A 26,245-nucleotide genomic window follows, 5' to 3' on the forward strand; every position below is an offset into this window, starting at 1 on the left:
TCACTCTCTATATCAATTTGCTCAAGAACCTCGCAGTCTCTCTCCCCAATTTCAATAACTCCATCCTCATTCTCTTGGGTGAAGACGGATGTGAAGTATTCGTTCAAAACTCAACCGATGTCCTCTGGCTCCCACCCATAGATTGCCCCCTTGGTCCCTAATGGGCCCTACTCTTTCCCTGGTTATCCTCTTCCCATGATATACTTATAGAATATCTTGGGATTTTCCCTACTTTTATCAGCCAGAGCTTTCTCATATCCCCTCTTTGCTCTCCTAATTGCTTTCTTAAGCTCCACCCTGCACTTTCTGTACTCCACTAATGCCTCTGCTGATTTGCTTCCCTTGTACCTGCTAAAAGTCTCTCTTTTCCTTCTCATCGTATCCTGAATATCTCTGGTCATCCATGGTTCTCTGGGCTTGTTACTCCTTCCTATCACCCTGGAGGGAACATGTTGAGCCTGTACCCTCCCCATTTGCTTTTTGAATACCCCTCACTGCTCCTCAGTAAATTTCCCCACAAGTAGCTGTTCCCAGTCTCCCTTGGCCAGATCCTGCCTTATTTTACTAAAGTCCACTCTCCCCCAATCCAAAACATTTTTTTGGAATTTGTCTATCTCTATGTCCATAACAAACTTAAATTGTAACATGTTGTGGTCGCTATCACTAAAATGCTCCCTCGCCACCACCTCAGCCACCTGTCCGGCTTCATTCTCCAGAAATTAGGTCCAGCGCTGCGCCGTCCCTTATTGGACCCTCTACATATTGACCTAAAAAGTTCTCCTGTACACATTTGAAGAAATCCACTTCATTCACCAGAAGAAACAGCTTTTAAAAATGAAGGGGACAAACATTTGAAAAGGGAAACGTTAAAAAGGATATAGGGAATGGGTCACAGAACAAGACTACAAAGGTAGGTCTTTCAGTGATGGAACATGGTTGATGGGCTGAAAGACCCCTTTCTGTGTTGATTTAATGATTCTGTCACTATAGCAGCTGTAGGTCCATGGCTGTACCAATACTGCACTTTGGTGAAGAAATTAATGGTGAAATATTCATCCTCCATTTAATACTTAAAAATCCTGAACTCCAACAGGTGGCTTGATAACGTCCTTCTGTACACAAGGGAAAGGCAAAAACATTTCAGCCACCTGCATCTTTCCTGCAGTATGATGTCAGCATAAGTTGCTTTTCAGCATTGTATTTTGGAGGGAGGGTGAAGGAAAGTAGGAAGAAGAAAAAAATCTATGATTGTACAATGACTATTCAGTAAATAGTTGGCACATGTGGAACCATGAAATTATCTTAATCTATTCCAACCAAGATCATCATGGTATATCAATAAAAACAGGCACAAGGAATAGAGGTTAATAGAAGTCAAGAGCAGCAAAGCAGAATCTGAAAATAATGCAAGTTCCTTTGAGACTAAGCACAAAAACAGAACCAAAATCTTTTGAAACTCTTCATTATCCTAGAGTTTGGATTCTCAATGTTCAGATAGCTCAATACCATAACCATTACACTACTGTACTGTATCCCATTTCTGGCATTGTCAAAGGGTTTCCCTAGGGCGGATGTCAGTTTTTGGTCAGTAACATTTTCTTGCTGCAGTGTTCAGTCAGCCAATTTGATCAGGGGAAGCACAAAATATAGAAAAACTAGAGAAATTTTTAGCGGCTGCTTTCCCAGTGGTTATCAATTTTGATTAAAAGTAAAATACTGCGGATGCTGGAAATCTGAAATAAAAACAAGAAAATGCTGGAAAAACTCAGCAGGTCTGACAGCATCAATGGAGAGCAAAATAGATTTAACGTTTTCAGTCTGTATGACCCTTCTTCAGAGCAATCAATTATGATTGACTGCTGTGCAGAAGCATCTGAACTTATGAATCTCTCACTTTATCAGGACCTGATCATGATAAGTTTGCACAGTGTCATCCAGATATATACAGTGCTGCAAAGGGTGAGGTCAGGGGCTAGATCATAAGGTGCAACTGTCCTCACTTTTGGTGGAATTTTGTAACATAAAAGAGGGCAGAGACCTCAAGAATCTGGGTCCTATACCAACTTCTGGCCAGTCCATGATTGCATTACCTTGGTGTCCAGGAATTTCAGGTCCTCAGTAATGTTTTCCAATTAGTTAACGTTTATGCTTTAGAACTGCTAGATAGAGGTAACTAGGTAATAATGTTCATGATCATGACGACTAGCTGAGTTACATGAATTTCACTTTTATTGTATGGGACTTTTACTTGAATTAAGTATGATTACAAAAGAACTAGGAGCAGCAGTAGGCAATTCAGCCCCTCAAGCCTGCCCTACCATTCGTTACGATCATGGCTGATCTCATTTTGGCCTCAAATCCAATTTCCCACCCTCTCCCCATAACCTTTCAACCCTTTACTAATTAAAGATCTGTCTATCTCTTCCTTAAATTTATTCAGCGTCCCGGCATCCATTGCACTCTGAGGTAGTGAATTCCACAGATTCACGACCCTTTGAGAAAAGTAATTCCTCCTCATCTCTGATTTAAATCTACTGCCCCTTAGGCTAAAACTACGGCCTCTCGATCTAGAATGCCCCACAAGGGGAAACATCCATTCCACACCAACTTTGTCTATCCCCTTTAGCAGCTTATATACCTCAATTAGATCTCCTCTCATCCTTCTAAACTCTAGCAAGTATAGACCTAAACTGCTCAATCTCTCCTCATAAGACAAGCCCCGCATCTCTGGAATCAATCTATTCAACTTCCTCTAAACCACCTCCAGTGCAACTACATCCTTCCTCAACGGGACCAAAACTGTGCACAGTACTCTAGGTGCGGTCTCACCAATGCCCTGTACAGTTGCAACAACACTTCCCTATTTTTATACTCTGTTCCTTTAGCAATAAATGCCAAAATTCCATTTGCCTTCCTTATTACCTGCTGTACCTGCATACTAGCTTTCAGCGATTCATGCACGAGGACACCCAGATCTGGTCGTTATCTGTTCTGTTTGTGGGAGCTTTGGTGTGCAAATTGGCAGCTGCATTTTCTATACTATAACACTGACTATACTTCAAAAGTACTTAAAATGATTGTAAAGTGCTTTGGGACATGCTGAGATCACACAAGGCACAATTGTAAATGCAAGTCTTTCCTTTCTTTCAATGTTCAAAGTAGACCATGGCATATGCCACTTAAGAAATCATCCTTAGAAAATATCCCAAGAATAATTCCTAAGTATGTAAAAGAAATTACTGCGCAGTCATACTGCAATACTTAAATATAGCTTAGAGGAAGTTTACATCACAACTAATGCTAACGGTGAGAGAACAACAGAATGACGGAGGGATATAAGGGAAAGTCTCGTTGTTTTCCGAAAAGTTAAAACCACCAGACTTTCCTGCACTTTTTTCTAGTTGCATATCTTACAAAGGACATAAAAAGGTTCAGTAAATAGGATTCATTTCTTGCATCATTAAACAGTCCGTTTTCTTTTGTTTTTAAAGAAGACCAATCACTAAAATTCTCTAAACACAACTGTCGATCTCGTTTTGAAAACAAAATGCTGCATATAGCATTTTGACTAATTTGATTAGCTGTGATCCGAAGTGCATAATTGTTGACTTTTCTGTTAGTATTTTTTCTACTTATCGCAAAATCAAAACAGAATTACTACAGTCAAGTTGCTCAACTTGTATTTCTGTAGCTTTTCTGAAAGAAATAGTACTATAGAATTAGATTCATAATATTTGGCGTTGTCATTACTCTTGCAGAAAGATGTAATAAGAGCAGGTATACTCATTGACAAAACTGTTATTTTAGAAAACTGTGTGACATCTGCATTGCCAAGAATAAAAAAAATTTCAATTTTCCACTCTAGCCATCCAAAAGAAAAACTTTGGATTATCAACTTGTGTATCAAAGGTGAGCATTTTGTTGTGAGCTTGAGTGCCCAACCCTTTAAAATGAGCATGAAGGACATTTATAATGTGAGAAATGATTGGCTTAATTATATCAGGTGAAGGGGCTCACAGAGTGAATTTTATCCCAAGTCTAAATGGAATTCAAACCTAGGTGCCAAAGTTGAAAATATGACTCATTATATCTGGCAATAGTTGGTTTGGGTGTCTGATATACTTTGGTTTGCAACCCTTAAACGGAGGGAAAATGGGAAGCATATCAGGGGAACAGAGCGAAGAATTTCTGAGAGACAAAAGTGAAGGTTCACCAAATCAACAATTGCAGATATAATATGGCAAATGAAGGACCAAAGGCTGAGTAGTTGAGAATATGAAAGGTAAGTTCTAAATGTCATTTTTTCTTAAGCATTGAAACAGAAGGAAATGGGGTTGGGTGCAATGAGGGTTGCAAGAAACTGGTAAAAGATGACCGTACCAATGATTGCAACCTGGGAGAAGAGACTCAGAAATAGCAAGGTTGAGGACATGGTCATTAATATGGGCCGGAGGGTTTATACAGAGGGAAACACATTTAGGCAGCACAGGAAGTCAGTGAATAACTTAACAAGCTTTCTTCATGTTTGAATTCATTTTAATCTTTAAATCGATTTGGTATAGGTGAATGATCCAAAGGAAAATCAGTAAATACTTATTGCTGATCATGTACAACAGGAAATAATGTGGGTTAACTATGTTGCAGGGGATGGGTGGGTGGAGAGATAGGAGGCTGCATCTTGGGGGTATGGGAGGGATTGTAAGGATCAGGGATGGAGGGGGAATAGGTCAGAAAAGACCTATGGGTCATCATGGTTTGGGGATGTGAGGGACAAACAAAACAGAATCAGTACTGCTGGAAAGGCACTAGATCCAGCAGACTTCACCCTCCTTTAACCACTATGTTGAAATTTGACCAGCCAACATGAAGTTTAAAATGGTATTAAAATCTGATGCACACAGCTTCATCAATATATTTTAAAAAGCAACCCACCTTTTGGGCGGAGATTGACTGCCTGGTTCTCCCGTTGCCTTTAAAATTGGTAGTTGGTGAGTTCAAGCTGGGTTATGCTTGAGTTTGAGATTTTTAAAAATTTAAACAGCTCACCCAACCGCATCTGTTTTTGTGGGTTAAGACTCTCCACTCCAATCAGTTATGTCTCAGCTGTGACTGAACAGTGAGGGAAACTCAAATGGGGGCATATATTTCGAAATGTCCATTACTTAAACCTGCTAATTCTTTTACTGTGAAGATTCCATGATATCAACAGTTGACATGCTTTTATTGCATTTCACTAACTTACAATTCTCTTTGGATTGTAATCTCTTCATATTGCATTTGTTAAAAATACTTAAAATAATGCAAAATGTTCAAGTCTATTTTACTCATGAGTTGGAATATGCTTCAAAATATTTTGGAATTGCAATTACACAATTGTTAATCTATCTTTTAAAGAGAAAATCAATGCCCATATTTACTTACCACCTTTCTTTGCAGAGCTTTGTAAGTTACTACCACCTCCTCCAGGAGAACCAGTCTTCTTGCTGAGAAGACTGTTGAAGAAATTTGCCAAAACACCTTCACTTGCAGCACCTGGAAGTGCAAAATATAAAAAAGCACCACAACATTTTTTAAAATAAAATAAAATTGCAAAGAATTAGTTTATTTCAAATATTTTGTTATCCTAACAATCATAGCTTTATATTGATTCTGAATTGCACAAATTAGCCCACTGAAGTGTCAAGTTGACTGTTCATTTGAACAAGGATTTTAGAGATAATGATAAACTGAAGTTATAAATCTGTATAAAGCTGAGATTCCATTTAATAATTTTGATAAAAATATATCAATCCACCGTTGACCTCCCATTAGAGAACCATGAAACCATGAATAGGGCAGTGCATTAGGCCATGCAACTCATTGAGTCTCTACTGGTTCTTGCAATGAGAATTCCAGCTAGTCCCACTCTTTTTCCATTTGCCTGCAACTGTTTCACCTTCAAGTATTTATCCAATTCTTTTTTGAAGGCTACTATTTAATCTGTATTCACACCCCATCATGCAGTACATTCCAAATCCTAACCACTCAAGTTTAAAAGAAGTTTGCCCACAAATAAAAGTACACCTTTTGCTATAGGTCTGTCCTAATCTAATGTTGTGCTCAATTCTGTCAGTTTGTCTTCCACACATTTCCTTTCACTCTCATTTTCTTTTAATTGTCTGACCCACTGACTTTATACAAGGCTTGCCTTTCTGCATATGTTGTACTTTACCTGTATCCCTTTAAGAATTACTTACTTTGAATCTCTTCTTTATACAACTTGCAGATTGGAGGTGGGCAGAGTTTGGGACTGGGAGGGACAAGCTCTCTGAGGGGCGGGGACATGTGCGAATAAGAGAAAATATTACCAGGGCATAGGAAGCCCTGGTGCATTTTTTTCTATTTGTTCCTGGGATATGGGCATTGCTGATAAGGCAAGGATTTATTGCCCAACCCTAGTTGCCCCCAAGTGAGCCATCTTCTTGAACCATTGCAGTCCATGATATGTAGGTAGATCCACAGTGCTGTTAGTGAGAAGTTCTAGGACTTTGACCCAGTGACAATGAAGTGATACAGTTCCAAGTCAGAATGGTGTGTGACTTGGAGGGGAAATTTGCAGGTAGCATGTGCTGCCCTTAATCTTCTAAGTGGTACAGGTTGTGGGTTGGCGAGTTGCAAAATATTAGACTGATACTGGGAGTGAAACCAAGTGGGAAAACATTGGGAACTGAGGGGGGACCTGTCAATGTGAAGTTTCCAGGAAATCTGGTGGGAGAATTTGCAGTCAGCATGGTAGAGTGTGAAGCAGTGCAAGGCCAGAGAATGCAGCACAGAAGTGGGGAATGAAATAAGTTCCAGGTGGCCCACTGAGCTATTTTAGCAAAGAACATGTGTTATTTGTTATTCTTTACATGCGCCAAAACTACATATCATCTGCCAGTGTTCTGTCCACTTACACAATTTGTCCAACTCATTTGAACCTCAGAAAAGTGACACTTGTTACGTAGATGGATTTGTAGGCATTGTATTTAAAAACAAGTATTTATACATCCTGGGTGATGCAAAGGATGGGAATTATTAAAAGGGGTGAAAATCACTCTTAAGTACCTTTCATATTGGGATCAATCTTTTTGTTTCCTGCTGGAATAGGAGTTACATTGACAACATTGGCACTTCCAGATCGGCTTGGCGTTCTTGGAGAACCTCCAGCAACTCTTGTTGAGGAATCCTGAACAAAGATAAAAGTGAGTAATCAGGATCTATAACAAACTACAGAAATGAAAGAACCACGGCTTGTATATTCCTTTGCAATTTTACACTATTTCTAGACATGTAGCCTTTTAGAAGTTTCGCCCCTCTTCTGAAGACGCCGATTGTTATTGCATAAAAACTTTATGCTATATATAAGTTACAAGTGAGATGCCGATTGTTTGACAATGTCAAGTTGCAGAAGCACTAATTACCTTCTGGTGCCTTCACCTAGTTGTCATTTGCTTTGGCACGTTGGTGTGGTATGTTTCTTAACCAAAGAAAGACATTAGAGTTACACAGAAACTAGAAGGAGTAGGCCATTCGGCCCTTCGAGCCTGCTCTGCCATTCATTATGATCATGGCTGATCATCCAATTCAATAGCCTGATCCCACTTTCTCCCCATACCCTTTGATCCCTTTCGCTCCAAGAGCTATATCTAACTCCTTCTTGAAAGCACACAATGTTTTAGTCTCAACTACTTTCTGTGGTAACGAATTCCACAGGCTCGCCACTCTCTGGCTGAAGAAATTTCTCCTCATCTCAGTCCTAAATGGTCTACCCCATATCCTCAAAATGTGACCCCTAGTTCTGGACTCCCCCACCATCGGGAACATTCTTCCTGCATCTACCCTGTCTAGTCCTGTTAGAATTTTAAAGGTTTCTATGAGATACCCCCATATTCTTCTGATCTCCAGAAAATATAATCCTAATCGACTCAATCTCTCCTCATATGTCAGTCCTGCCATCCCAGGAATCAGTCGGGTAAACCTTCGCTGCAAGTACATCCTTCTTTAGATAAGGAGACCAAAACTGCACACAGTATTTCAGGTGTGGTCTCACCAAGGCCCTGTACAATTGCAGCAAGACATCCCCGTTCCTGTACTCGAATCCTCGGGCTATGAAAGCCAACATACCATTTGCCTTCTTTACCGGCTGCTGCACCTGCATGCTTACCTTCAGCGACTGGTGTACAAGGACATCCAGGTCTCGTTGCACATTCCCCTCTCTCGATTTATAGCCATTCAGATAATAATCTGCCTTCCTGTTTTTGCTACCAAAATGGATAACCTCACACTTATCACATTATATTACATCTGCTATGCATTTGCCCACTCAGCTTGTCCAAATCACACTGAAGCATCTCTGCATCCTCCTCACAGCTCACCCTCCTACCCAGCTTTGTCTCATCTGGGAATCTGGAGATATTACATTTAATTCCCTCATCTAAATCATTAATATATATTGTGAATAACTGGGGTCCCAGCACTGATCCCTGCGGTACCCCACTAGTCATTGCCTGCCATTCGGAAAAAGACCCATTTATTCCTACTCTTTGTTTCCTGTCTGCCAGCCAGTTTTCTATCCATCTCAATACACTACCCCCAATCCCACGTGCTTTAATTTTACACGCCAATCTCTTACGTGGGACTTTGTCGAAAGCCTTCTGAAAATCCAAATAAACCACATCCAGTGGCTCCCTCTCATCAACTCTACTAGTTACATCCTCGAAAAATTCCAGTAGATTTGTCAAGCATGATTTCCCTTTCATAAATCCATGGTGACATCGTCCAATTCTGCTACTGTTTTCCACGTGCTCAGCTATTAACTCTTTCATAATGGACTCAAGAATTTTCCCCACTACTGACGTCAGGCTGACTAGTCTATAATTCCGTTTTCTCTCTGCCTCCCTTTTTACATTACATTAGCTACCCCCCAATCAGTAGGAACTGTTCCAGAATCTATAGAATCTCAGAAGATGACCACCAATGCATCCACTATTTCTAGGGCTACTTCCTTAAGTACTCTGGGATGTAGATTACCAGGCCCCGGGGATTTATTGGCCTTCAATCCCATCAATTTCCCAAACACCATTTCCCTTCTAATGCTGATTTCTTTCAGTTCCTCCCTCTCACTAAACCCTGTGTTCCCCAACATTTCTTGTATGTTATTAGTGTCCTCCTGAAGACAGAACCAAAATATGTATTTAGTTGGTCAGCCATTTCTTTGTTCTCCATTATAAATTCCCCTGTTTCTGACTGTAAGGGACCTACATTTGTCTTCACCAATCTTTTTCTCTTCATATATCTATAGAAGCTTTTGAGCCCAGCTCAGTCTTTACTTAACATTTATATCCACTCATATTCAGCACTAAGGACTGGTAATAGTGTGCAATTTTCCAAGAGCATTTTGACTAGTTACAACACTTGGCTGATATCAGTTACCTTCATACAGAATATGAATCAAACCAGGGACACTCTTGGTTTATGTAGTTCAATCACCAAATGCATTAATTTACTAAATCATAAGCAGAGCACTAATCATGTTGACTTTTAACTGGACAAACCTCTTGAATTCAAACCCAACATGTTAACTACATGGGAGCAAGAATGACTCATTTGTAACTTATATATTTGTGAAGTTAGTGCAACTGCCCAAATACAAGAGGTTGTTTGTGTAGTTGCCAAAGTCTTATTTTACTTCCTATTTTCAGCAGTACTAAACATTACATAAAGTTGTTATGCAATAACAAAAAATGTATTTCCTCATCTTTAATAACTAAGTTCAGTAATCAAAATTAGAATAGACCTGATATGCCTTAGAATTTTGAACTGCATTTGGAACTAGAAAGCAAAAATAAAAGAGAAAGATCTAACTAACGTACAACGTTTGATCTTCACATCTCAAAGGGACTCATCTTCAGAAAAAGAGTATTTAGCCAACTTATGTTTGGGGAAGGAGCAGAGTCCTTAATTATTTTCATATGTTGCATGCAAGTAAACTGCAATCTAATGATAATTAGAGGATGTAGGGTGGAGAGGAAATATATTGATTACGTTAGTGTTGGATGACAAACAATAATGTTTCTAATAACAGGATATATACTTACCAGCGGTCTTCCTGTTGAGAGAGGTGGCTGTTTTGCTAGAAAAGACTGCAAAGTAAAACAATGTACACAACATTAATACAGTAGGAATTTACAAATTTCTGTTCTCCAATTGCCAAAACAAGGTCAGAAATATTTTTTGCAGGACGAAATCTGCAGGACACTTTCTATCATTGAAATTTTCTCAAAAGAAATTGAAGCAGAACACCAAACATTACATACCAAAGAAGCAACAACTTAATGAATCATAAAATTTAGATTATTGCTGTAATTAAACATCTTGAAAATTAATTCTACTTATAGTATTACACACACAAACAGGCCATTTGGCCCAACCAGTCAGTGGTAACGTTTATGCTCCACCCAAGTTCCTTCCATTTTACCTCATCTCACCCTTTTAATGTATCATTTTGTTCATTTTTTTGCCCCCTTTTTTTGAAAGTTCATTCATGGCATATGGACATCACTGGCAAGGCCAACATTTATTGCCGAATTCTATTTGAGAAGGTGATGGTGAGCTGCCTTCTTGAACCATTGCAGTCCATGTGGTTAAGGTGCTCCCAGGGTGCTGGTAGGTTGGGAATTCCAGGATTTTGACTCATTGACAGTGAAGGAATAAAAGCCCCTCAATTTGGTGTTGTTTCCAAATGTTGATATTGTACTTCTGATTCTCATTGCAAAGTAGTTATACAACTTTAAATCTTGGTGCATCTCAATGGCCTTGATATTTCAAAAACTAAGTGATCTGTAACAAATAATTGAACATAAGAACATAAGAAATAGGAACAGGAGTAGACATTGGGCCCCTCGTGGCTGATCTTGTGTTTCAATTCCACATTCCCATCTAACCCCGATAACCTTCAATTCCCTTGCCTAACAAGAATCGACCTCCCTCCGCCTTAAAAATATTCAATGACCCCACCTCCACCACCTTCTGACGCAGAGAATACTAAAGTCCCACAACCCTCAGAAACAATTTCTCATTCATCCTAAAAGGGCGAGCCCTAATTTTAAAACAGTGCCCCCTAATTCTGGACTCAACCACAAAAGGAAACATCCTTTCAACGTCCATCTTGTCAAGGCCGTTCAGGATCTTGTACACTTCAATCAAATCACCCCTCAATCTTCTAAACAGTAGAAACAAGCCCAGTTTGTTCAACCTTTCCTCATAAGTTAACCCACTCATTTCAGGTATCAATCGCATTTACATCCTTCCTCAAATAAGGAGATCAAAACTGCACACTGGATTCGAGGTGCAGTCTTACCAATGCACGGTATAACTGAACCATAACGTCCTTACTTTTATGTTCAATCCCTCTCATAATAAAGGATAGCATTCCATTCGCCTTCTTGATTACTTGCTGTATTTGCATACTAACTTTTTGTGACTCATGTACTAGAACACCTAGATCCCTCTGCACCTCAGAATTATGCAGTCGTTCTCCATTTAAGTAACACTCTGCTTTTGTGTTCTTCCTACCAAATCAAACTTCACATTTTCCCACGTTAAGCTCTATTTGCCAGAACTTTGCCACTCACTCACCTATCTACATCCATCTGTAACCTCATGTCCTCTTCACTTTCCTACCTATCTTTGTCATCTGCAAATTTAGCTACCATGTCTTCACTCCCCTAATCTAAGTCATTGATGTAAATCGTAAAAAAATTGAGGCCCCAAGTAAAGACCCTTGTGGGATGCCATTCGTCACATCCTGCCAACGAGAAAAAGACTCATTTATGCATACTCTCTGTTTTCTGCCAGCCATGCTAATATGTTACCCACTACACCATGTGCTTTTATTTTTTGTAATAATCTGATGTGGCACCTTATCAAATGCCTTCTGGAAATCCAAGAACATTGCGTCTATAGGCTCTCCTTTATCCACTGCGCATTTACTCCTTCAAAAAACTCCAATAAATTGGTTAAAAATGATTTTCCTTTCACAAAACCATCCCGGCTCTTCCTAATTGCCTTGAGTTCTTCTAAGTGCCCAGCTTTAACCTCCTTAATGATCGATTCTAATAACTTTCCCATGACACGCGTCAAGCTGACTGGCCTATAGTTTCCTGCCTCCCTCCCTTCTTGAATAGAGGGGTTGTATTTGCTATTTTCCAATCTGATGGAACCTTTCCAGAATCTAGCGAATTTTTGAAAATTAACACCAACTCATCGACTACCTCATTAGCCACCTCCTTTAAGACCCTAGGATGCACTCCATTGGGGCCCGAAGACTTGCCAGCCTCCAGCTCCATCAATTTGTTCAGTATCATTTCCTTAGTGATTTCAATTTCACCAAGTTCCTTTCTCCCATTCACCTCCTGATTTGCAGCTATTACTGGAATGTTTTTTGTATCCTCTATAGTGAACACAGAAACAACATATTTGTTCATTTCTTCCACCACTTCATTATCTATTACCTCCCCACTGTCACTGTCTAGAGGACCAACACTCACTTTACTTACTCTTTTCCGTTTTAACTTTTACTTTTTCTGTTTAGAAACTCTTGCTATTCGTTTATACGTTTCTAGCTAGCTTCCTCTCATACTCTAATTTACTTCTCCTGATTAACCTTTTAGTCATTCTCTGCCATTCTTTATATTCTGTCCAATCATCTGTCTTACCGCTCATCTTTGCGGAGCTGTATACTTTTCCCTTAAGTTTGATGCTTTCCTTAACATCTTTAGTTGACCACAGATGGTGAGTCCTCCCCTTAGAATTTTTCTTTATAGTAAGAATGTACTTATTCTGAATACTCTGAAATATCCCCTTAAATGTCTGCCACTGCTTCTCTATTGATCTATCCTCTAGCCTAGTTTCCCAGTTCATTTCAGCTAGCTCAGCATTCGTCCCCACATAGTTGCTCTTATTTAAGTTTAAGATACTAGTCTTAGACCCACTGTTTTCCCTTTCAAACTGCATGTAAAATTCAATCAATCATTGTGGTTGCTGCTACCTAGGAGTGCCTTTACTCTGAGGTCACTGATTAATCCTGTCACGTTACACAATACCAAATCTAATATAACCTGCTCTCTGATAGTTTATTAGAGCAGCATGTCCTGGAACCAATCTCGAAAGCATTCTAAGAACTCAATCAGGCTATTACTGCCAATCTGATTTTTCCATTTTGTGTGTAGATTAAAATCACCCATGATTATTGCCCCACTAATGACTTCCCCTCCCCACTATTCCTCATCTTCACCCACATCGATTCTACATCCTGATCTCCTGAACCAAAGTCATCTCTAACTATTGCACCAATGCCCTCTTTAATTAACAGTGCTACCCCTCCACCTAGCTTCCTATTCTTCTTGAATGCCATGTATCCTTCAATATTAAGGACCCAATCTTTGTTGTCCTGCAGCCGCGTCCTCCATAATTGCAATCAGATCATATTTACTTACTTCAATATGGGCCATCAATTCATTTACTTTGTTATGAATGCTACGTGCATTCATGTAGAGAACCTTCAGTTTTGTCTTTTTGTAACCTTTATAACGTCTAGTCTTGATGTTAATGTATTCTTAGGTTTTTTTCTCTCTGTCCCTTCCTGCCATTCTCCGACCCTCATTTCTCATATTACCTTTTTGCTCTCCTGTCTTGACTCTACCCCTTGATTTGCTACATCTACCCAAGCTTGATCCCTCACCCTCTTGTTTCGTTTAAAGCCCTCTCTACTTCCCTAGTTATGCGATTTGCAAGGACACTATTCCCAGCACGGTTCAGGTATAAACCATCCCAACGGTACAGCCCCCACTTTCCACTGTACTGTGCCAGTGCCCCACAAACCAGAACCCACTTCACACACACCAGTCTTTGAGCCACGCATTCGTCTTTCTAATCTTATTTGCCGTATGCCAATTTGCACATAGCTCAGGTAATAATCCAGAGATTATTACCTTTGAGGTTCTGCTTCTTAATTTGGTACCTAGCTCGATCATACTGACTTTGCAGAACCTCTTTCCTAGTTCTACCTATGTCATCGGTATGCACATGGACCACGACAACTGGATCCTCCCTCTCCCACTGCAAGTTCCTCTCCAGCTCTGAACAGATGTCCTGAACTCTGGCAGTGAGCAGGCAACGTAGCCATCTGGACTCTAGCTCTTTGCTGCGGAGAACAGTGTCAATCCCCCTCACTATACTATACCCTACTACCACTACGTTCCTTTTTGCTCCCCCAACTTGAATGGCTTCCTGTACCACGGTGCCAAGGCCAGCCAGCTCATCCACCTTGCAGACTTTGCTTTCAACCACACAGGTTGTGAACACCTCAAACCTGTTTGAGGATTGCAAAGCCTGCGGCTCCTCCTCTACTGCTCGGACCCATTGCCTGCCTCACTGACAGTCACATCCTCTTGTTCCTCACTGCTGATCAAAACAGATGACCCAATTCTAAGAGGTGTGACTGTCATCTGGAACAAAGTATCCAGGTATTTCTCCCCATCCCTTATGTTGCGCAGTGTCTGCATTTCGGCTTCCAGATTAATAATCCTGATCCTGAATTCCTCAAGCTGCTTACACTTACTGCAGTCGTGTTTGTCATGGATTGTCTAGGTGTCTTGGTTTAAGGGCTATTAAAGGCATGTGGCAAACACAGATTTATTGTAGCTCATAGGAAATTAGGAGCAAGAGTAAGTGATTTGGGCTGCTCTAGTCTGCTCCACCATTCAACTAGATTATGGCTGATCTTTTATCTCAACGCCATCTTCTTGCACTATCCCCATAGCCCTTGATGTTCATGGGTATCTAGAAATCTATCGACCTCTGCTTTCCATGACACTGTGGCTAACCTAGACAATAGTCATGAGGAGAGTATAGCAGGATTGTTTAGATTCGTTTGATTCTGAGGTCTGTTTCAGGTGCTTTAATGTTTGTGATATTTGATGTGTTCATGTCTATTGCAATATGGTACTGAAGTGGCTGAGGGAACTGATTTAAAGTCCCATCAACTGTGCTCATGAATATTTTCAAAATTTGATGGGAAGTTTTACACTTTAAATTACTTTTGGAAAAAATATTTGGATGATTTTTTTTCTATGAGCGCTTAATGTTTCTGGAATTTAAAATAGCCATTTAGTTAGCTCTGATCAAAAGTCACTGGCTTGCGATGTTAACTTTATTTCCCTCTCCACAGACGCTGCCTGATCTGATGAGTATTTCCAGCATCGGCAGTATTTTGCTTTTGTATCACTGCCTTCATACTGAGTAGAGGCACCTCAATATTTGTTGAGTGCGCTACTGTATTTGCTATAATTCTCATTTACTTCAGTTGTCACCTGTTCATTCTTTTCTATTGTACCTGATTCTCTCAAATTGCTTCAACCTTTTACTACAATAAACTCAAAATGCAGAAAGTGTCGTGTAATACATGGAACAAAAATGAAGCATTTTTGCCTTGAAAATATCATAGTATTGGCTACTTTCTGGATTAAAACCCAGTTAACTCAAAATACTTCAATAGAATTGCCCCAGAACCCAGCCATTTGATTTGAGGATGACATTTACGCATGGTTGTAAGTTTCTGCCGTGGGTGTTCATGTGACTAAAGAGGCTGATTCTCAATCTGGATATCTTTGGGGATATAGGGCAGGATGTCCTGCAAGATAGTGGGATCTAAGTACAGCGTTTGCTTCCTTTTCTTTCCTTCTCTGCTGCCGCTCTGCCTCATTATTAAGGCATTGGGGCTTGAAGTGTGATGCAGCTTGATGGACAAGTTGTCACTGTTCTGAACGATTATTAGCAAGCTCCACTCAGTCATTAAGGTCAATGCTGCTGCACTTTGATCCGTTGATCTCCTTGTCAGTGGCGGCCTTTTGAGATAGCTGGCTGCCAAGGTATGGGAAGTGCTCCACAGAGTTTCTCCTGCAACATATATGGGAATTAAATATTTTGGCCGACCAGGTGTGGGTTGATATCAGAATTTAGTTTTGGCAACAGTTAAAGATAGGCAGTTTCTTGTTTGCAAAATTGAAGAGATCGAGTTGCTTGCAAATCTGGTGCAGTGCCACTGCCCGTTCTGCTGTCATCCACAAACTGTAGATTGCGTATATCCATGAAGGTCAGTTTGTGTGCATCACGGAGACGACCAAGGTTAAAGAGTTCTCCATCTAGACATTATTTAATACGGAAACCAGAGGCAGTTGATCTTTGATAAGGTGAATAGCCACTATCAGGCAGATTGTAAATAGTACAGGCCTGTCACATAGCCTTGCTTGATCCCAGTCCGGATTTTGAAAGCAACTGTTTCAGCTCTCTAACCTCAAGACAGTTGTTGTCATATCATCAGGAAACAATTGCAGGATTGTGATCAAGTTTCTTGGACATCGAAATCTTTGGAACACAATCTAGAGAGCCTCGTGATTTATTGAGACAAATACTTTGGTCAGGTCAATAAATGCATTGAAGAGATTCTGTTGTTGTTCTTGAAATTTTTATTGGATTTGTCCGGCAACAAAGACCATGTCAGAGGTGCCTCTGGAGGGCCTAAAGTTACAACGTCTTGGGGAACATTTAGGATTTCCTCAGGAAGTAGGCTATTCAGGAGAATGCGTGTTAGGATTTTCCCTGCGATAGACAAAAATATCCCAATAGTTTCCACAGTATGATTTATCTCCCTCTTGAAGAATTGTTACATTCCTGAAGTTGAAGAGTGGTGGTGGTGGGGGGGAGGAGGAGAGCAGTGGCGAGCTTTTCCTCCCAAATCTGTAGGATGAGTGCATGGGGCCTTGATATGGGCAAAGGTTTGCCAACTCAGCTGGTATGCCAATCAGGTCTTCACTTCCTCTCTCCTCACCATCCAAGGGCCCAAACACTCCTTTCAAATGAAGCAGCATTTCACTTGCACTTCCCTCAACTTATTCTACTGCATTCGTTGCTCCCAATGCAGTTTCCTCTACATTGGAGAGACCAAACGCAGACTGGGTGACCGCTTTGTGGTCTGTGCGCAAGCATGACCCAGACCTCCCTGTCGCTTGCCATTTCAACACTCCACCCTGCTCTCTTGTCCACATGTCTGTCCTTGGCTTGCTGCATTGTTCCAGTGAAGCTCAATGCAAACTGGAGGAACAGCACCTCATTTTCCGACTAGGCACTTTACAGCCTTCCGGACTGAATATTGAGTTCAACAATTTTAGATCTTGAACTCTCTCCTCCATCCCCATCCCCTTCCCGTTTCTTCCCCCTCCTTTTTGTTTTTTCCAATAATTTATATAGATTTTTTTCTTTTCCCACCTATTTCCATTATTTTTAAATGTATTTCGACCATTGTTTATTTCTGCCTCTTAGTATTCCCCCACCCCCACTAGAGCTATCTATATCTTATCTGTCCTGTCTCTTAATTAGCACATTCCTTTAGATAAAATCACCACCTTCAACACCTCTTTGTTCTTTTGTCTGTGACATCTTTTGGTTATCTCCACCTATCACTGGCTGCTTGTCCCAACAAACCCCCCCCCGCCCCCAACTTAAACCAGCTTATATTTCACCCCTTTCCTATTTTTACTTAGTTCTGTTGAAGGGTCATGAGGACTCGAAACGTCAACTGTACTCTTCTCCGCCGATGCTGCCAGACCTGCTGAGTTTTTCCAGGTATTTCTGTTTCTGTTTTTGTTCCGCAGGTTTTGTTGGTTTTTTTAAATGTAAGATTGCTTTCTTGAGTTATGACCTTAGGTTGTTCAGTGAGGCAATGAAGGCTGCTTGTTTTTATTCCTTCTATATTGAGCAATTATGCCGAACCAGTCCTAGTGACGACAGTGCTCAAACCAAATGGTATGGGCACAGGAGTATAGTACAGCTGACTTTATTTGGTTCCACTGTTCTGGAATTGCGTTTGGTATGTGAAGATTTTCCAGATTGGCTGAGAGTTGCACTCTGAATTCTTCTCTTTGATTGGGCTATTTTAGGGCCGAGACATTGATCTTATTCTACTTGTATTTTTGGGCCTTGTGATGTCTTGATGCTAGGTGGATGTTCATCACCAATCAAACAAGTTGTTGATTTGTCCAGCAGGCCCCCACATGAAGCAAGTGACACAGGCATCACTTAAGTCTTTGACCCAAACAATGACATATTCCAGGAGGTGTCAGTGTTTTCAGCTAGGGTTCCTCCATGTGCTTTTGTATTTGTTCTTCTGGCAGAAGAGACTGTGTGTTATGAGGCCATGCTGATCATCAGGAGGATGCCATTTGCACTGGTTTATCCCATCCCGTTTTTCCCAATGGTGCCACTCCAGACATTGGAGTCACGGCCAAGCCTGGCATTAAAAGTCTGTCAGAAGGATGATCTGGTCTTTTCAGAATTGCAGTGAGGACTTCATCAAGCCAGAATAGAACTTTCCAACATCTTCATTGCAGTTGAGGGTTGGGGCATAAATGCTGATGATGCGGGCATATTGGTTCCGGCTGAGCTCTAGGTGAAGTGTCACTAGTCTTTCATTTATACAGTTGGAGAGTTCTGGCAGTGTATCCAAGATCCTATTCCAGGTGGCAAAACCAACACCACAGACATGAGGGTTGTTTTCAACTTCTTTCCAGTAAAAGGTATAGCCCCCTGCTCGTTCATTCAGCTGCCCTATTCCTGGAAGGTGAGTCTCACTGAGGACAGCAATGTGAATTTGGAGTCTTGACAGCTCTCCTGATACGACTGCCTTCCTTCTACCTAGATGGTCACCCTTGAGATTGTCCATGAGTACTCTAACACCAAGTGGCAAAATTTAGTGCTTTTTCCTTTGAATACAAAGATGGTGATCCTCACTGGGTATGGTTGCTCTGCCAGGAGAAAGCAGGACAACCTATTTTTAGGGAACTTTTTCTAGAACCCTCCCCATCTGAGGTGAGCGGAGGGTATTCTGGGACTGCTCAGTCACAGATGCTGCTGCCCAAAGACACTTCAGTCCTAACAGGTGCTCAATCACCTTCATGCATCTGTTGTCTGTTTGCAGTTTCTTGACCAGAGCCTCCCAGGTTCACAACCCTGTCTGTCCCTGTCGTCAATTCTCCATTGCCATCGGACTTGGCAGATGAACCCTGGTAGAAGCCTGTCCATGATTTTGTTTAATGTAGGTATCTTGGGGCACCATCATTGTCCACCCGATCTTGACGGGTTGTTGGTCAGCCACAACGACATTGCCACTTCAGCCGCCTTCTGTTCTCACAGTCGATGAAACACAATCTTCCTTTGCCTTTTCTGCTATTGAGGACTTCTTGGTCCACATTTTGTTTGGCTCTTCTCTTTGACCTTGCCGCCATGTGTGGCCCTACCAGGAGCATGGAGCTCCAAACAGCATCACTCAAGGGATCGTCAGAACACAGCCTCTCCAACACCTCAAGGTGGCGATCCACAGAGAAGATCTAGATTCTGGACATTTTGAACTAGATGTTTCACTTATTTGTAACATCAGCAGAAATGTAGCAGAGGGGCACTTTCAATCATAACGGATTACATCACATTGTATCAGCTGAACTACAGCAATTGGGTTTTCCTGTTCAAATACTGGGCTCGCTACAAATTGCTTAGATACTTGGAATAGGAAATCAGACACTCATCGGAATAGTGGTCTCAGGTACAGCATAAACTTGTGACATTACTAAACATAGCAGGTTTGTAGCAACTTTTCAAACATTCCACAAGACGTCCCAACTCGGAGTTCACGTTTTGTTCGTCAAACCTCAAATGCTTTTGGTAAATGCAAATCCTGTTACCTTCAACAGACAAGGTTAAGAAAAGGTACTGGTCAGAAGCCAACTGGGTGGCATAAACTCGAATGCAGTATGCCATTTTATACTTTAAACTGATAAATTAGTTCTAAGTTATCATAACACCCATTTATATACCCAAGAACAGGCTTGTCCAACCTTTTCGCACAACAGGTCACATTTCAATTCTTTCCTCACTCAAGGGACTGATAAACAAATTTCGGAAAGATAAGGGTTGGCATAACATTAAAAAGAATTTCCAAACAAGTTGAGGTATGAAGAAAAGAAACAACCTGCTGAGCTAAAAAAAAAGCAACAGATCAATAATATTAAAAAATTAATAATAAAGACAATCATTAGAGCGTGAGAGGGCGAGAGTGTGCACGTCTGGCTCATTCGCAGCCTTGGTGCTCACTCACTCACCTGTACCCACTGTGTGAGTGGATGTTGGTGTGAGTGTGTGTGGAGGGTGTGGGTGAAACAGACACACACACCCACTCTCTCCCACACATGCACCCCCACAACACCCTCCCCGCCACACTCGCAACACCTTTTCCCCCCAACACTCACACTCACCAGGCCCAGGTGGTTTAGTGACTGAAATGCTGAGGAGAGGTTCAGGACGGCTGTAGACTCTTTCTCCCCGACCTGTCTAACACTTCAACTGCCCCAGGTTCCAGCTGCAACCACCACCATCTGTGTGTTGGGGGTCTTGTTGCCCCCACCAGTCAGTCAGTCTCTCCCTCTTTCTCTCTCCACCTGGCTGTTTCTTCTCCGCACCCCTCCCGGCAGCCTGCCAGCCTCTCTTCCCCGACCTTCCTGAAAACCTCTACTGCTGCCCAGCAGACTCGCCGACGCTGCCAGCATTCAGACCTCAGGCTGAAGGAAGCATCCTGCTGCTCCTCCAATTAGAGACCATTTCTCTCCCATATTTGCTGCTGATCGGAGGGCAGAATCTTCCATACACATCTTACCAGCATTTTGAACATTGGCTCCATGGGCCAGGATAGAGGGGCATTGCGTGCCTCATCTGGCCTGTGGGCCAGGGGCTGGACAAGCATACGCTAGAGCGTCTGTCCATTAATTACACAGCTCTGGTATAGCTACAACATGGCATCTGCCAACAATGTGGAAAACTGCCCAGCTATGTTCTGTCTACAAAAAGCTGGACAAATCCAATCCAGCCAATTACCATCCCATGGTCTACTCTCAAATCATCCAAGTGATGAACACTGTTGTTAAGTGGCACTAACTCAGAAATAACTTGTTCACCGCTCCACTGGAGTTGTGCCATGGCCACTTAGCTCCCGACCTCATTAAAGCCTTGGTCTGAGCCGAAATACGAGGTGAGTGTGACTGCAATTGACATAAAGACAGCATTTGACCGAGTGTGGCAACAGAAGTTCTAGCAAAATTGAAGTCAATGAAAATCTGGGGAAAACAGGTTGGAGCCACAAAGGAAGATAGTTGTGGTTGTTGGAGGCCAATCATCTCAGTCCCTGAACATTGCTGCAGGAGTTCCTCACTATGATGTCTTAAGTCCATCTTGAGAAGCTTAATCAATGACCTTCTTCCCTCATTAGGTCAAAAGTGGGGATGTTTGTGGTGATTGTAATGTTCAGTAAAATTTGCAACTCCTCAGATACAGTAGCAGTCAATGCTCACATACAGCAAGGCCTGGACAACATTCAGGTTTAGGCTGTAAATGGCAAGTAATTTCCGTGTTACACAAGTGTCAGGCAATGAACCATCTCCAACAAGAAACAGTTTAACCATCTCCCATTGACATTCTCTGAATGCTCCACCAATTTCCCATTGACTTGAAATGTAACTAGATCAGCCATTAAAATAATGTAGGTACAAGGGCTGACAAGAGGCTGGGAATTCTGGGATAAGTAACTCACCTCCTGGCTCCCCAAACCCTGTCCACCACCTATACGGTAGAAATCACGAGTATGATGGAATACTCTCCATTTGCCAGGATGAGTATAGTTCCAACAACATTTAAGAAGCACAACACCACTGAAGACAAAGCAGCCCACTTGAAAGGCATCTCGTCCATCATCTTAAATATTCACTCCCTCCACCAAAAAGCAGTGGCAGCAGTGTGTACCATTTACAAGATACACTGCAGCAAATCACCAAGACTCCTGCAACAGCACCTTCCAAACTCTGTCTCTACCATTTCGAAGAACAAAGGCAGTAGGCTTACGAGAACACCATCATTTGAAGTTTCCCTCCAAGTCACACACCATCCTGACTTGAAACTATCACTATTTCTTCACTGTAGATGAGAAAATCCTGGAAGTCCCTAACCACACTGGAGCTCAACCACACCACATAGGCTGCAGTAGTTCATAGCGGTTGCTCATCTTCTCTGGATAATTAAGGGTGGACAATAAATACTGGTCTTACCAGCACCACTGACATTCCATGAAAAGATAAAATAAAACTTTTGCAATGGGTTCTACCCGTGATATATGCTATAAAGGGATTCAGAACCATCCTAAAAACAGAATTAAGGCTACTTTATTTACTATAGGGCCTTTCAGTATCAACTGCAATAAAATCAAGGCAGAGATTTTTAAACAACAATGAACTAACCAAAGAATTGATAACCAATCAATACTAAAGTCTGAATTCAAATGCAGCCTAGAAAGTTTCCTCTCTGCTGACTAGAAAGGTCCAGCATGACATGTGTCCCACAGTTGGCAAGTACAAAATTAAAATGTTATACTGTTGTAGTAGGATGTGCTCTTCAGAGTTTATGGCACTACTTAGGAAGTTTATAGGGAGATTTATTCTTTACTTCCAATCTTGCTACATGAGACCTGATGTGGACATAATATGCCTGAAATAGAAAATGTTCTACTTCCAGCACTGAAGTTACTCTGAATGAGCACAGGAAGTTATTTAAATAAAGATAAAGAAACTATAGTAATTGATACATAAATAGGAAATATGAAACGTTTTACCTGTTGCTTCATAAGAAAGACTTGATCATCTTCTGATAAAATTTCCTTTTCATGTACAAACTGCAAGAAAACAGATTGTCAAAATTGTGAGTCTACAATACAACAAAATGTATCTCGATATTTAGATTGGAAGATATTACAGAATATCTTGGGAGTGGTAAGTAGGATAATTTAATATCTGCAAGTTGTTTTAATCTTAATGAAATTATATCTTCCCTCTCTTCAGCTGTAGTATATAAGGATGGTTATGATAATTTGGAATTGCATTAGCAATAGTCATAGCCTGTGGTGAAAAGCCATCACTTTTATGAATGGACAATGCAGTTGATAAAAAATTGGTTAAGTGCAATATTTTGCAAAGTGAAAACAGAGCTTTAAATTATTAAAATTTTGGGACATAATTGATAATGCAAATTATGAACCAGTATCAGTCAGATTTGCAATATAACTTAAATGACAATACTTTTGAGGTATTAGTGCGCAAAACTGTTAGAATCTGTAAGGAAGTTTTCTACTTATCCAGATTCTTGGTACTGTTATTACAGCTTAGTCAGGTAACTGTTAAATATAGAATCTCAAATATTGTCAGCATGATTTGATACAGATAATATTATTTGGGGGAAAAAGTTACCTTTCTTACTGGAGGCTTCATAATGCCATCTTCAAATTTGTCATCAGCTTTTAAAGACTGGAAATTTTCATGCAAAATTCCTATTTTCTTTTCATTGTCCCATCCTGCTGGACTACAGGAGAACATATTTGATTTAAAAAAAAAGTACAGCATTAAAAGACACAGAACCCAAAACACATCTAGCAGAAAATGTTTACAGCACATCCATTAATAAAGGCTAACATCATCAACTGCAAGCTATACTGCTTTGCTGTTTTTTCCTTCTTCAAAAATTGCAGCAATAAATCAACACATTTGAAATTGATTTATTTTGGCAAAACAATTAATTTGTCCCCCAAACTTGAGACACAATGCAAGCTAATAAATAATAAATAGAGAAGTTAAAACTGTTAAACATGTGCTATAAAAGCTAGTAATGCCAGGAAACCTAATGCTAACCAACTATATCACAATTGAATGGTATCAAGGTATACAGATATTTCTGTGAAGTCTAGACAGAGAAAACTAATGTCTTCTCATAACATTCAAATGGAGCTATCCATCCATTAGGTCAAATGAGGTCCAAACAAACAATGGTGAGACACAGAAATATAACAAATAAAAAAAACCTTGATATGTTTTTAAGAAAAATATCTGTTCTCCGGTCAGTTTTGAGGAGTTACCTCTGTACTCGTGTTCTTTGATTTGCAAGTCTGAGTAGGTTTCCTGGCAGTCAGCATGATGCAGAGATGCCAATCAAAGCATTCATTCCTGGAGATACTACTAATTTTACTGCATATTTTAAAAGATACTGAATGAAATGTATGTAAAGGCAACATGAAATACTGGAATCGCAATCAAATTTTGTTTTTAATTAGCTTAGGGCAGAATTAAACAGGATAGCTCATTTAAATTACCACAAAAGGATAAATGTTTTCAAAAATCTAAAGTTAAAAATAAGTTTCAGTTCCAAACAAGTTTTCATTTCTAACACACAAATTTTAATAAGAACATCTACTGTAATTTGAACTCAAAACTTCAAACTTACATAAATACTGCATCTTTTTCCACAACTAGTACTGGCGAATGGAAAGGAAATCCATATAATTTATGGACAAGGTATTTATACATTAAATCAATATTTTTATTTTCCTTTATTGAAGTATAAATAAGCGCTGCACCATCTAAAATATCTGCATTAAGGAAGATATCAGAAGAAATCCATATAACAGCTATGATTTAACAAGGTGATTAGCCTATGATGCTAAACTGCTTTCATATAAGTTACAGAAGTATCTATCAAGTACAACAGGCAGTTCCTAGGACATCTGAGATTACAGTGGGGTCAAGTCAAAAGCCTTCCAGTAGTTGGAATCATACCTGACACAAAAGAGATCATTCGTGGCTCTAGGAACTTAATTATTGCAACCTTAGCGTATTACTGCAGGAGCTCCTCAGGGTGGTGCTCAGCCTATACCTTCCCTCCATCATAATCTCAGGACTGGGGTACTTTTCAAATGATTCAAAAGTGTTCAGCACCACTCGTAACCCCATTAATGAACCAGTCCATGCCAGTAATTGGCAGATCTAGTCAATAATCAAACTTGGACTAACAAGTGGCAGGCAACACAGTCACTGCAACAATTCATCAAGTTTACTTCAACAGCCTTTCCCTTCACCTTGACGGCTAAGGACACGAATTGCAAAATCTTTGAATACCATAATCTCCAAGTCACGTACCATTGTAACTTGGGCATTCTTACATGGTTGCTGAGATAGAATCATAGAAATTCCCATCTAATCCAATTGAGGGCATCAACATCCCAACCAGGTGGCCCAATACCAGCATCAATCTCACTTCCCTTCCCTCATTTGTAATTTCTAAAATGGAGTTGTTTAGCTATATCGATACAATCTTCATAAATGACAAATAGCTTAAAAATATTAAAACAGCCAAAGAATTTTCATTCAGTATTTTTACGAAGACTGATCAAATGTGGTTATACAGTTTGATAATTTTTATCATGCGCTTTCCTTTCATTGTATACCATCACCTTCTGCATAATTCATGCATTTTTTGCCCCAGCAGATAATTTTCCTAAACAGTTGAAATTACGTTTGACTGGAAAGCAAGTTTCCAAAATTTTTCATGATACAGGATGCTTCTGAATGAAACAAGCTTCAAAATGTCAGAACTTTTCACTTGCAAGCATCATGACATATTTGCTGTGTAAAGGAATGGATGAGTATGTCTGTAGCATTACAGTATCAAGATAAGAGTATAAAGGATACACTGTAGGCAGAACCTACGGATGTGTGATTGAATGAAGTCAAAGTGTTCATCTCTGTAGTCATGTTCCTTTTCCAGTAGGCTAATTGCATCACACTGCAGATAACACATACAGAATAACTGTACTAGCTCCGTCTAATTTTTACCGACAGTTATTTAGAAAGGAATAAACCAAAAAAGTCACTCATCTAGCTGCTCACTTAAGTTAAAAAAAACGAAAACATAAAACTTACCTGGTTAAATTTTTTTCACTTAAGCGCATCACAAAGGCATCACAGAGTTTTAACTCTCAATTAGATTAGTTTTTAATTGTTCTAGCAAAGAATGCCAAGGACTCCTTTTTATGCTGTAAACTTTCAGAGAGCTACCCACACGATGATGATAGAGGAATATTGGTTGCCAGGTGCATTGACTGCCAATAATGGTGCACCTTGTTAAGGACGGTCACTGGGACTTATCATATTCATGCATACAAGTTTTATTAGTAGTCAACATTTTGTTGTGTTATGTCAATAGAATGTTGCACTTCACTTATTTTTTGGGCTCTACAGCACAATGAAAA

At 40.3% G+C, this 26,245-nt stretch overlaps 1 protein-coding gene across 3 annotated transcripts in view; it reads right to left on the bottom strand.

The window, feature by feature from the left end:
- Positions 1-26,245, bottom strand: part of LOC121276434 (cytoplasmic dynein 1 light intermediate chain 1-like) — a 74,369-nt gene that overhangs the window by 12,121 nt on the left and 36,003 nt on the right. For all 3 annotated transcript variants that reach the window (XM_041184829.1, XM_041184831.1, XM_041184830.1), the window contains 7 exons: positions 25,686-25,779; positions 24,442-24,577; positions 23,415-23,526; positions 22,784-22,843; positions 10,119-10,163; positions 7,087-7,207; positions 5,422-5,532 (listed from right to left, as the gene is read on the bottom strand). In XM_041184829.1, coding sequence (XP_041040763.1) covers positions 5,422-5,532; positions 7,087-7,207; positions 10,119-10,163; positions 22,784-22,843; positions 23,415-23,526; positions 24,442-24,577; positions 25,686-25,779 — 679 coding nt within the window. The remainder of the gene's footprint in view (positions 1-5,421; positions 5,533-7,086; positions 7,208-10,118; positions 10,164-22,783; positions 22,844-23,414; positions 23,527-24,441; positions 24,578-25,685; positions 25,780-26,245) is intronic.

The sequence above is a fragment of the Carcharodon carcharias genome, chromosome 3, assembly GCF_017639515.1.
Source record: "Carcharodon carcharias isolate sCarCar2 chromosome 3, sCarCar2.pri, whole genome shotgun sequence".
Classification (NCBI taxonomy): Eukaryota; Metazoa; Chordata; class Chondrichthyes; order Lamniformes; family Lamnidae; genus Carcharodon; species Carcharodon carcharias.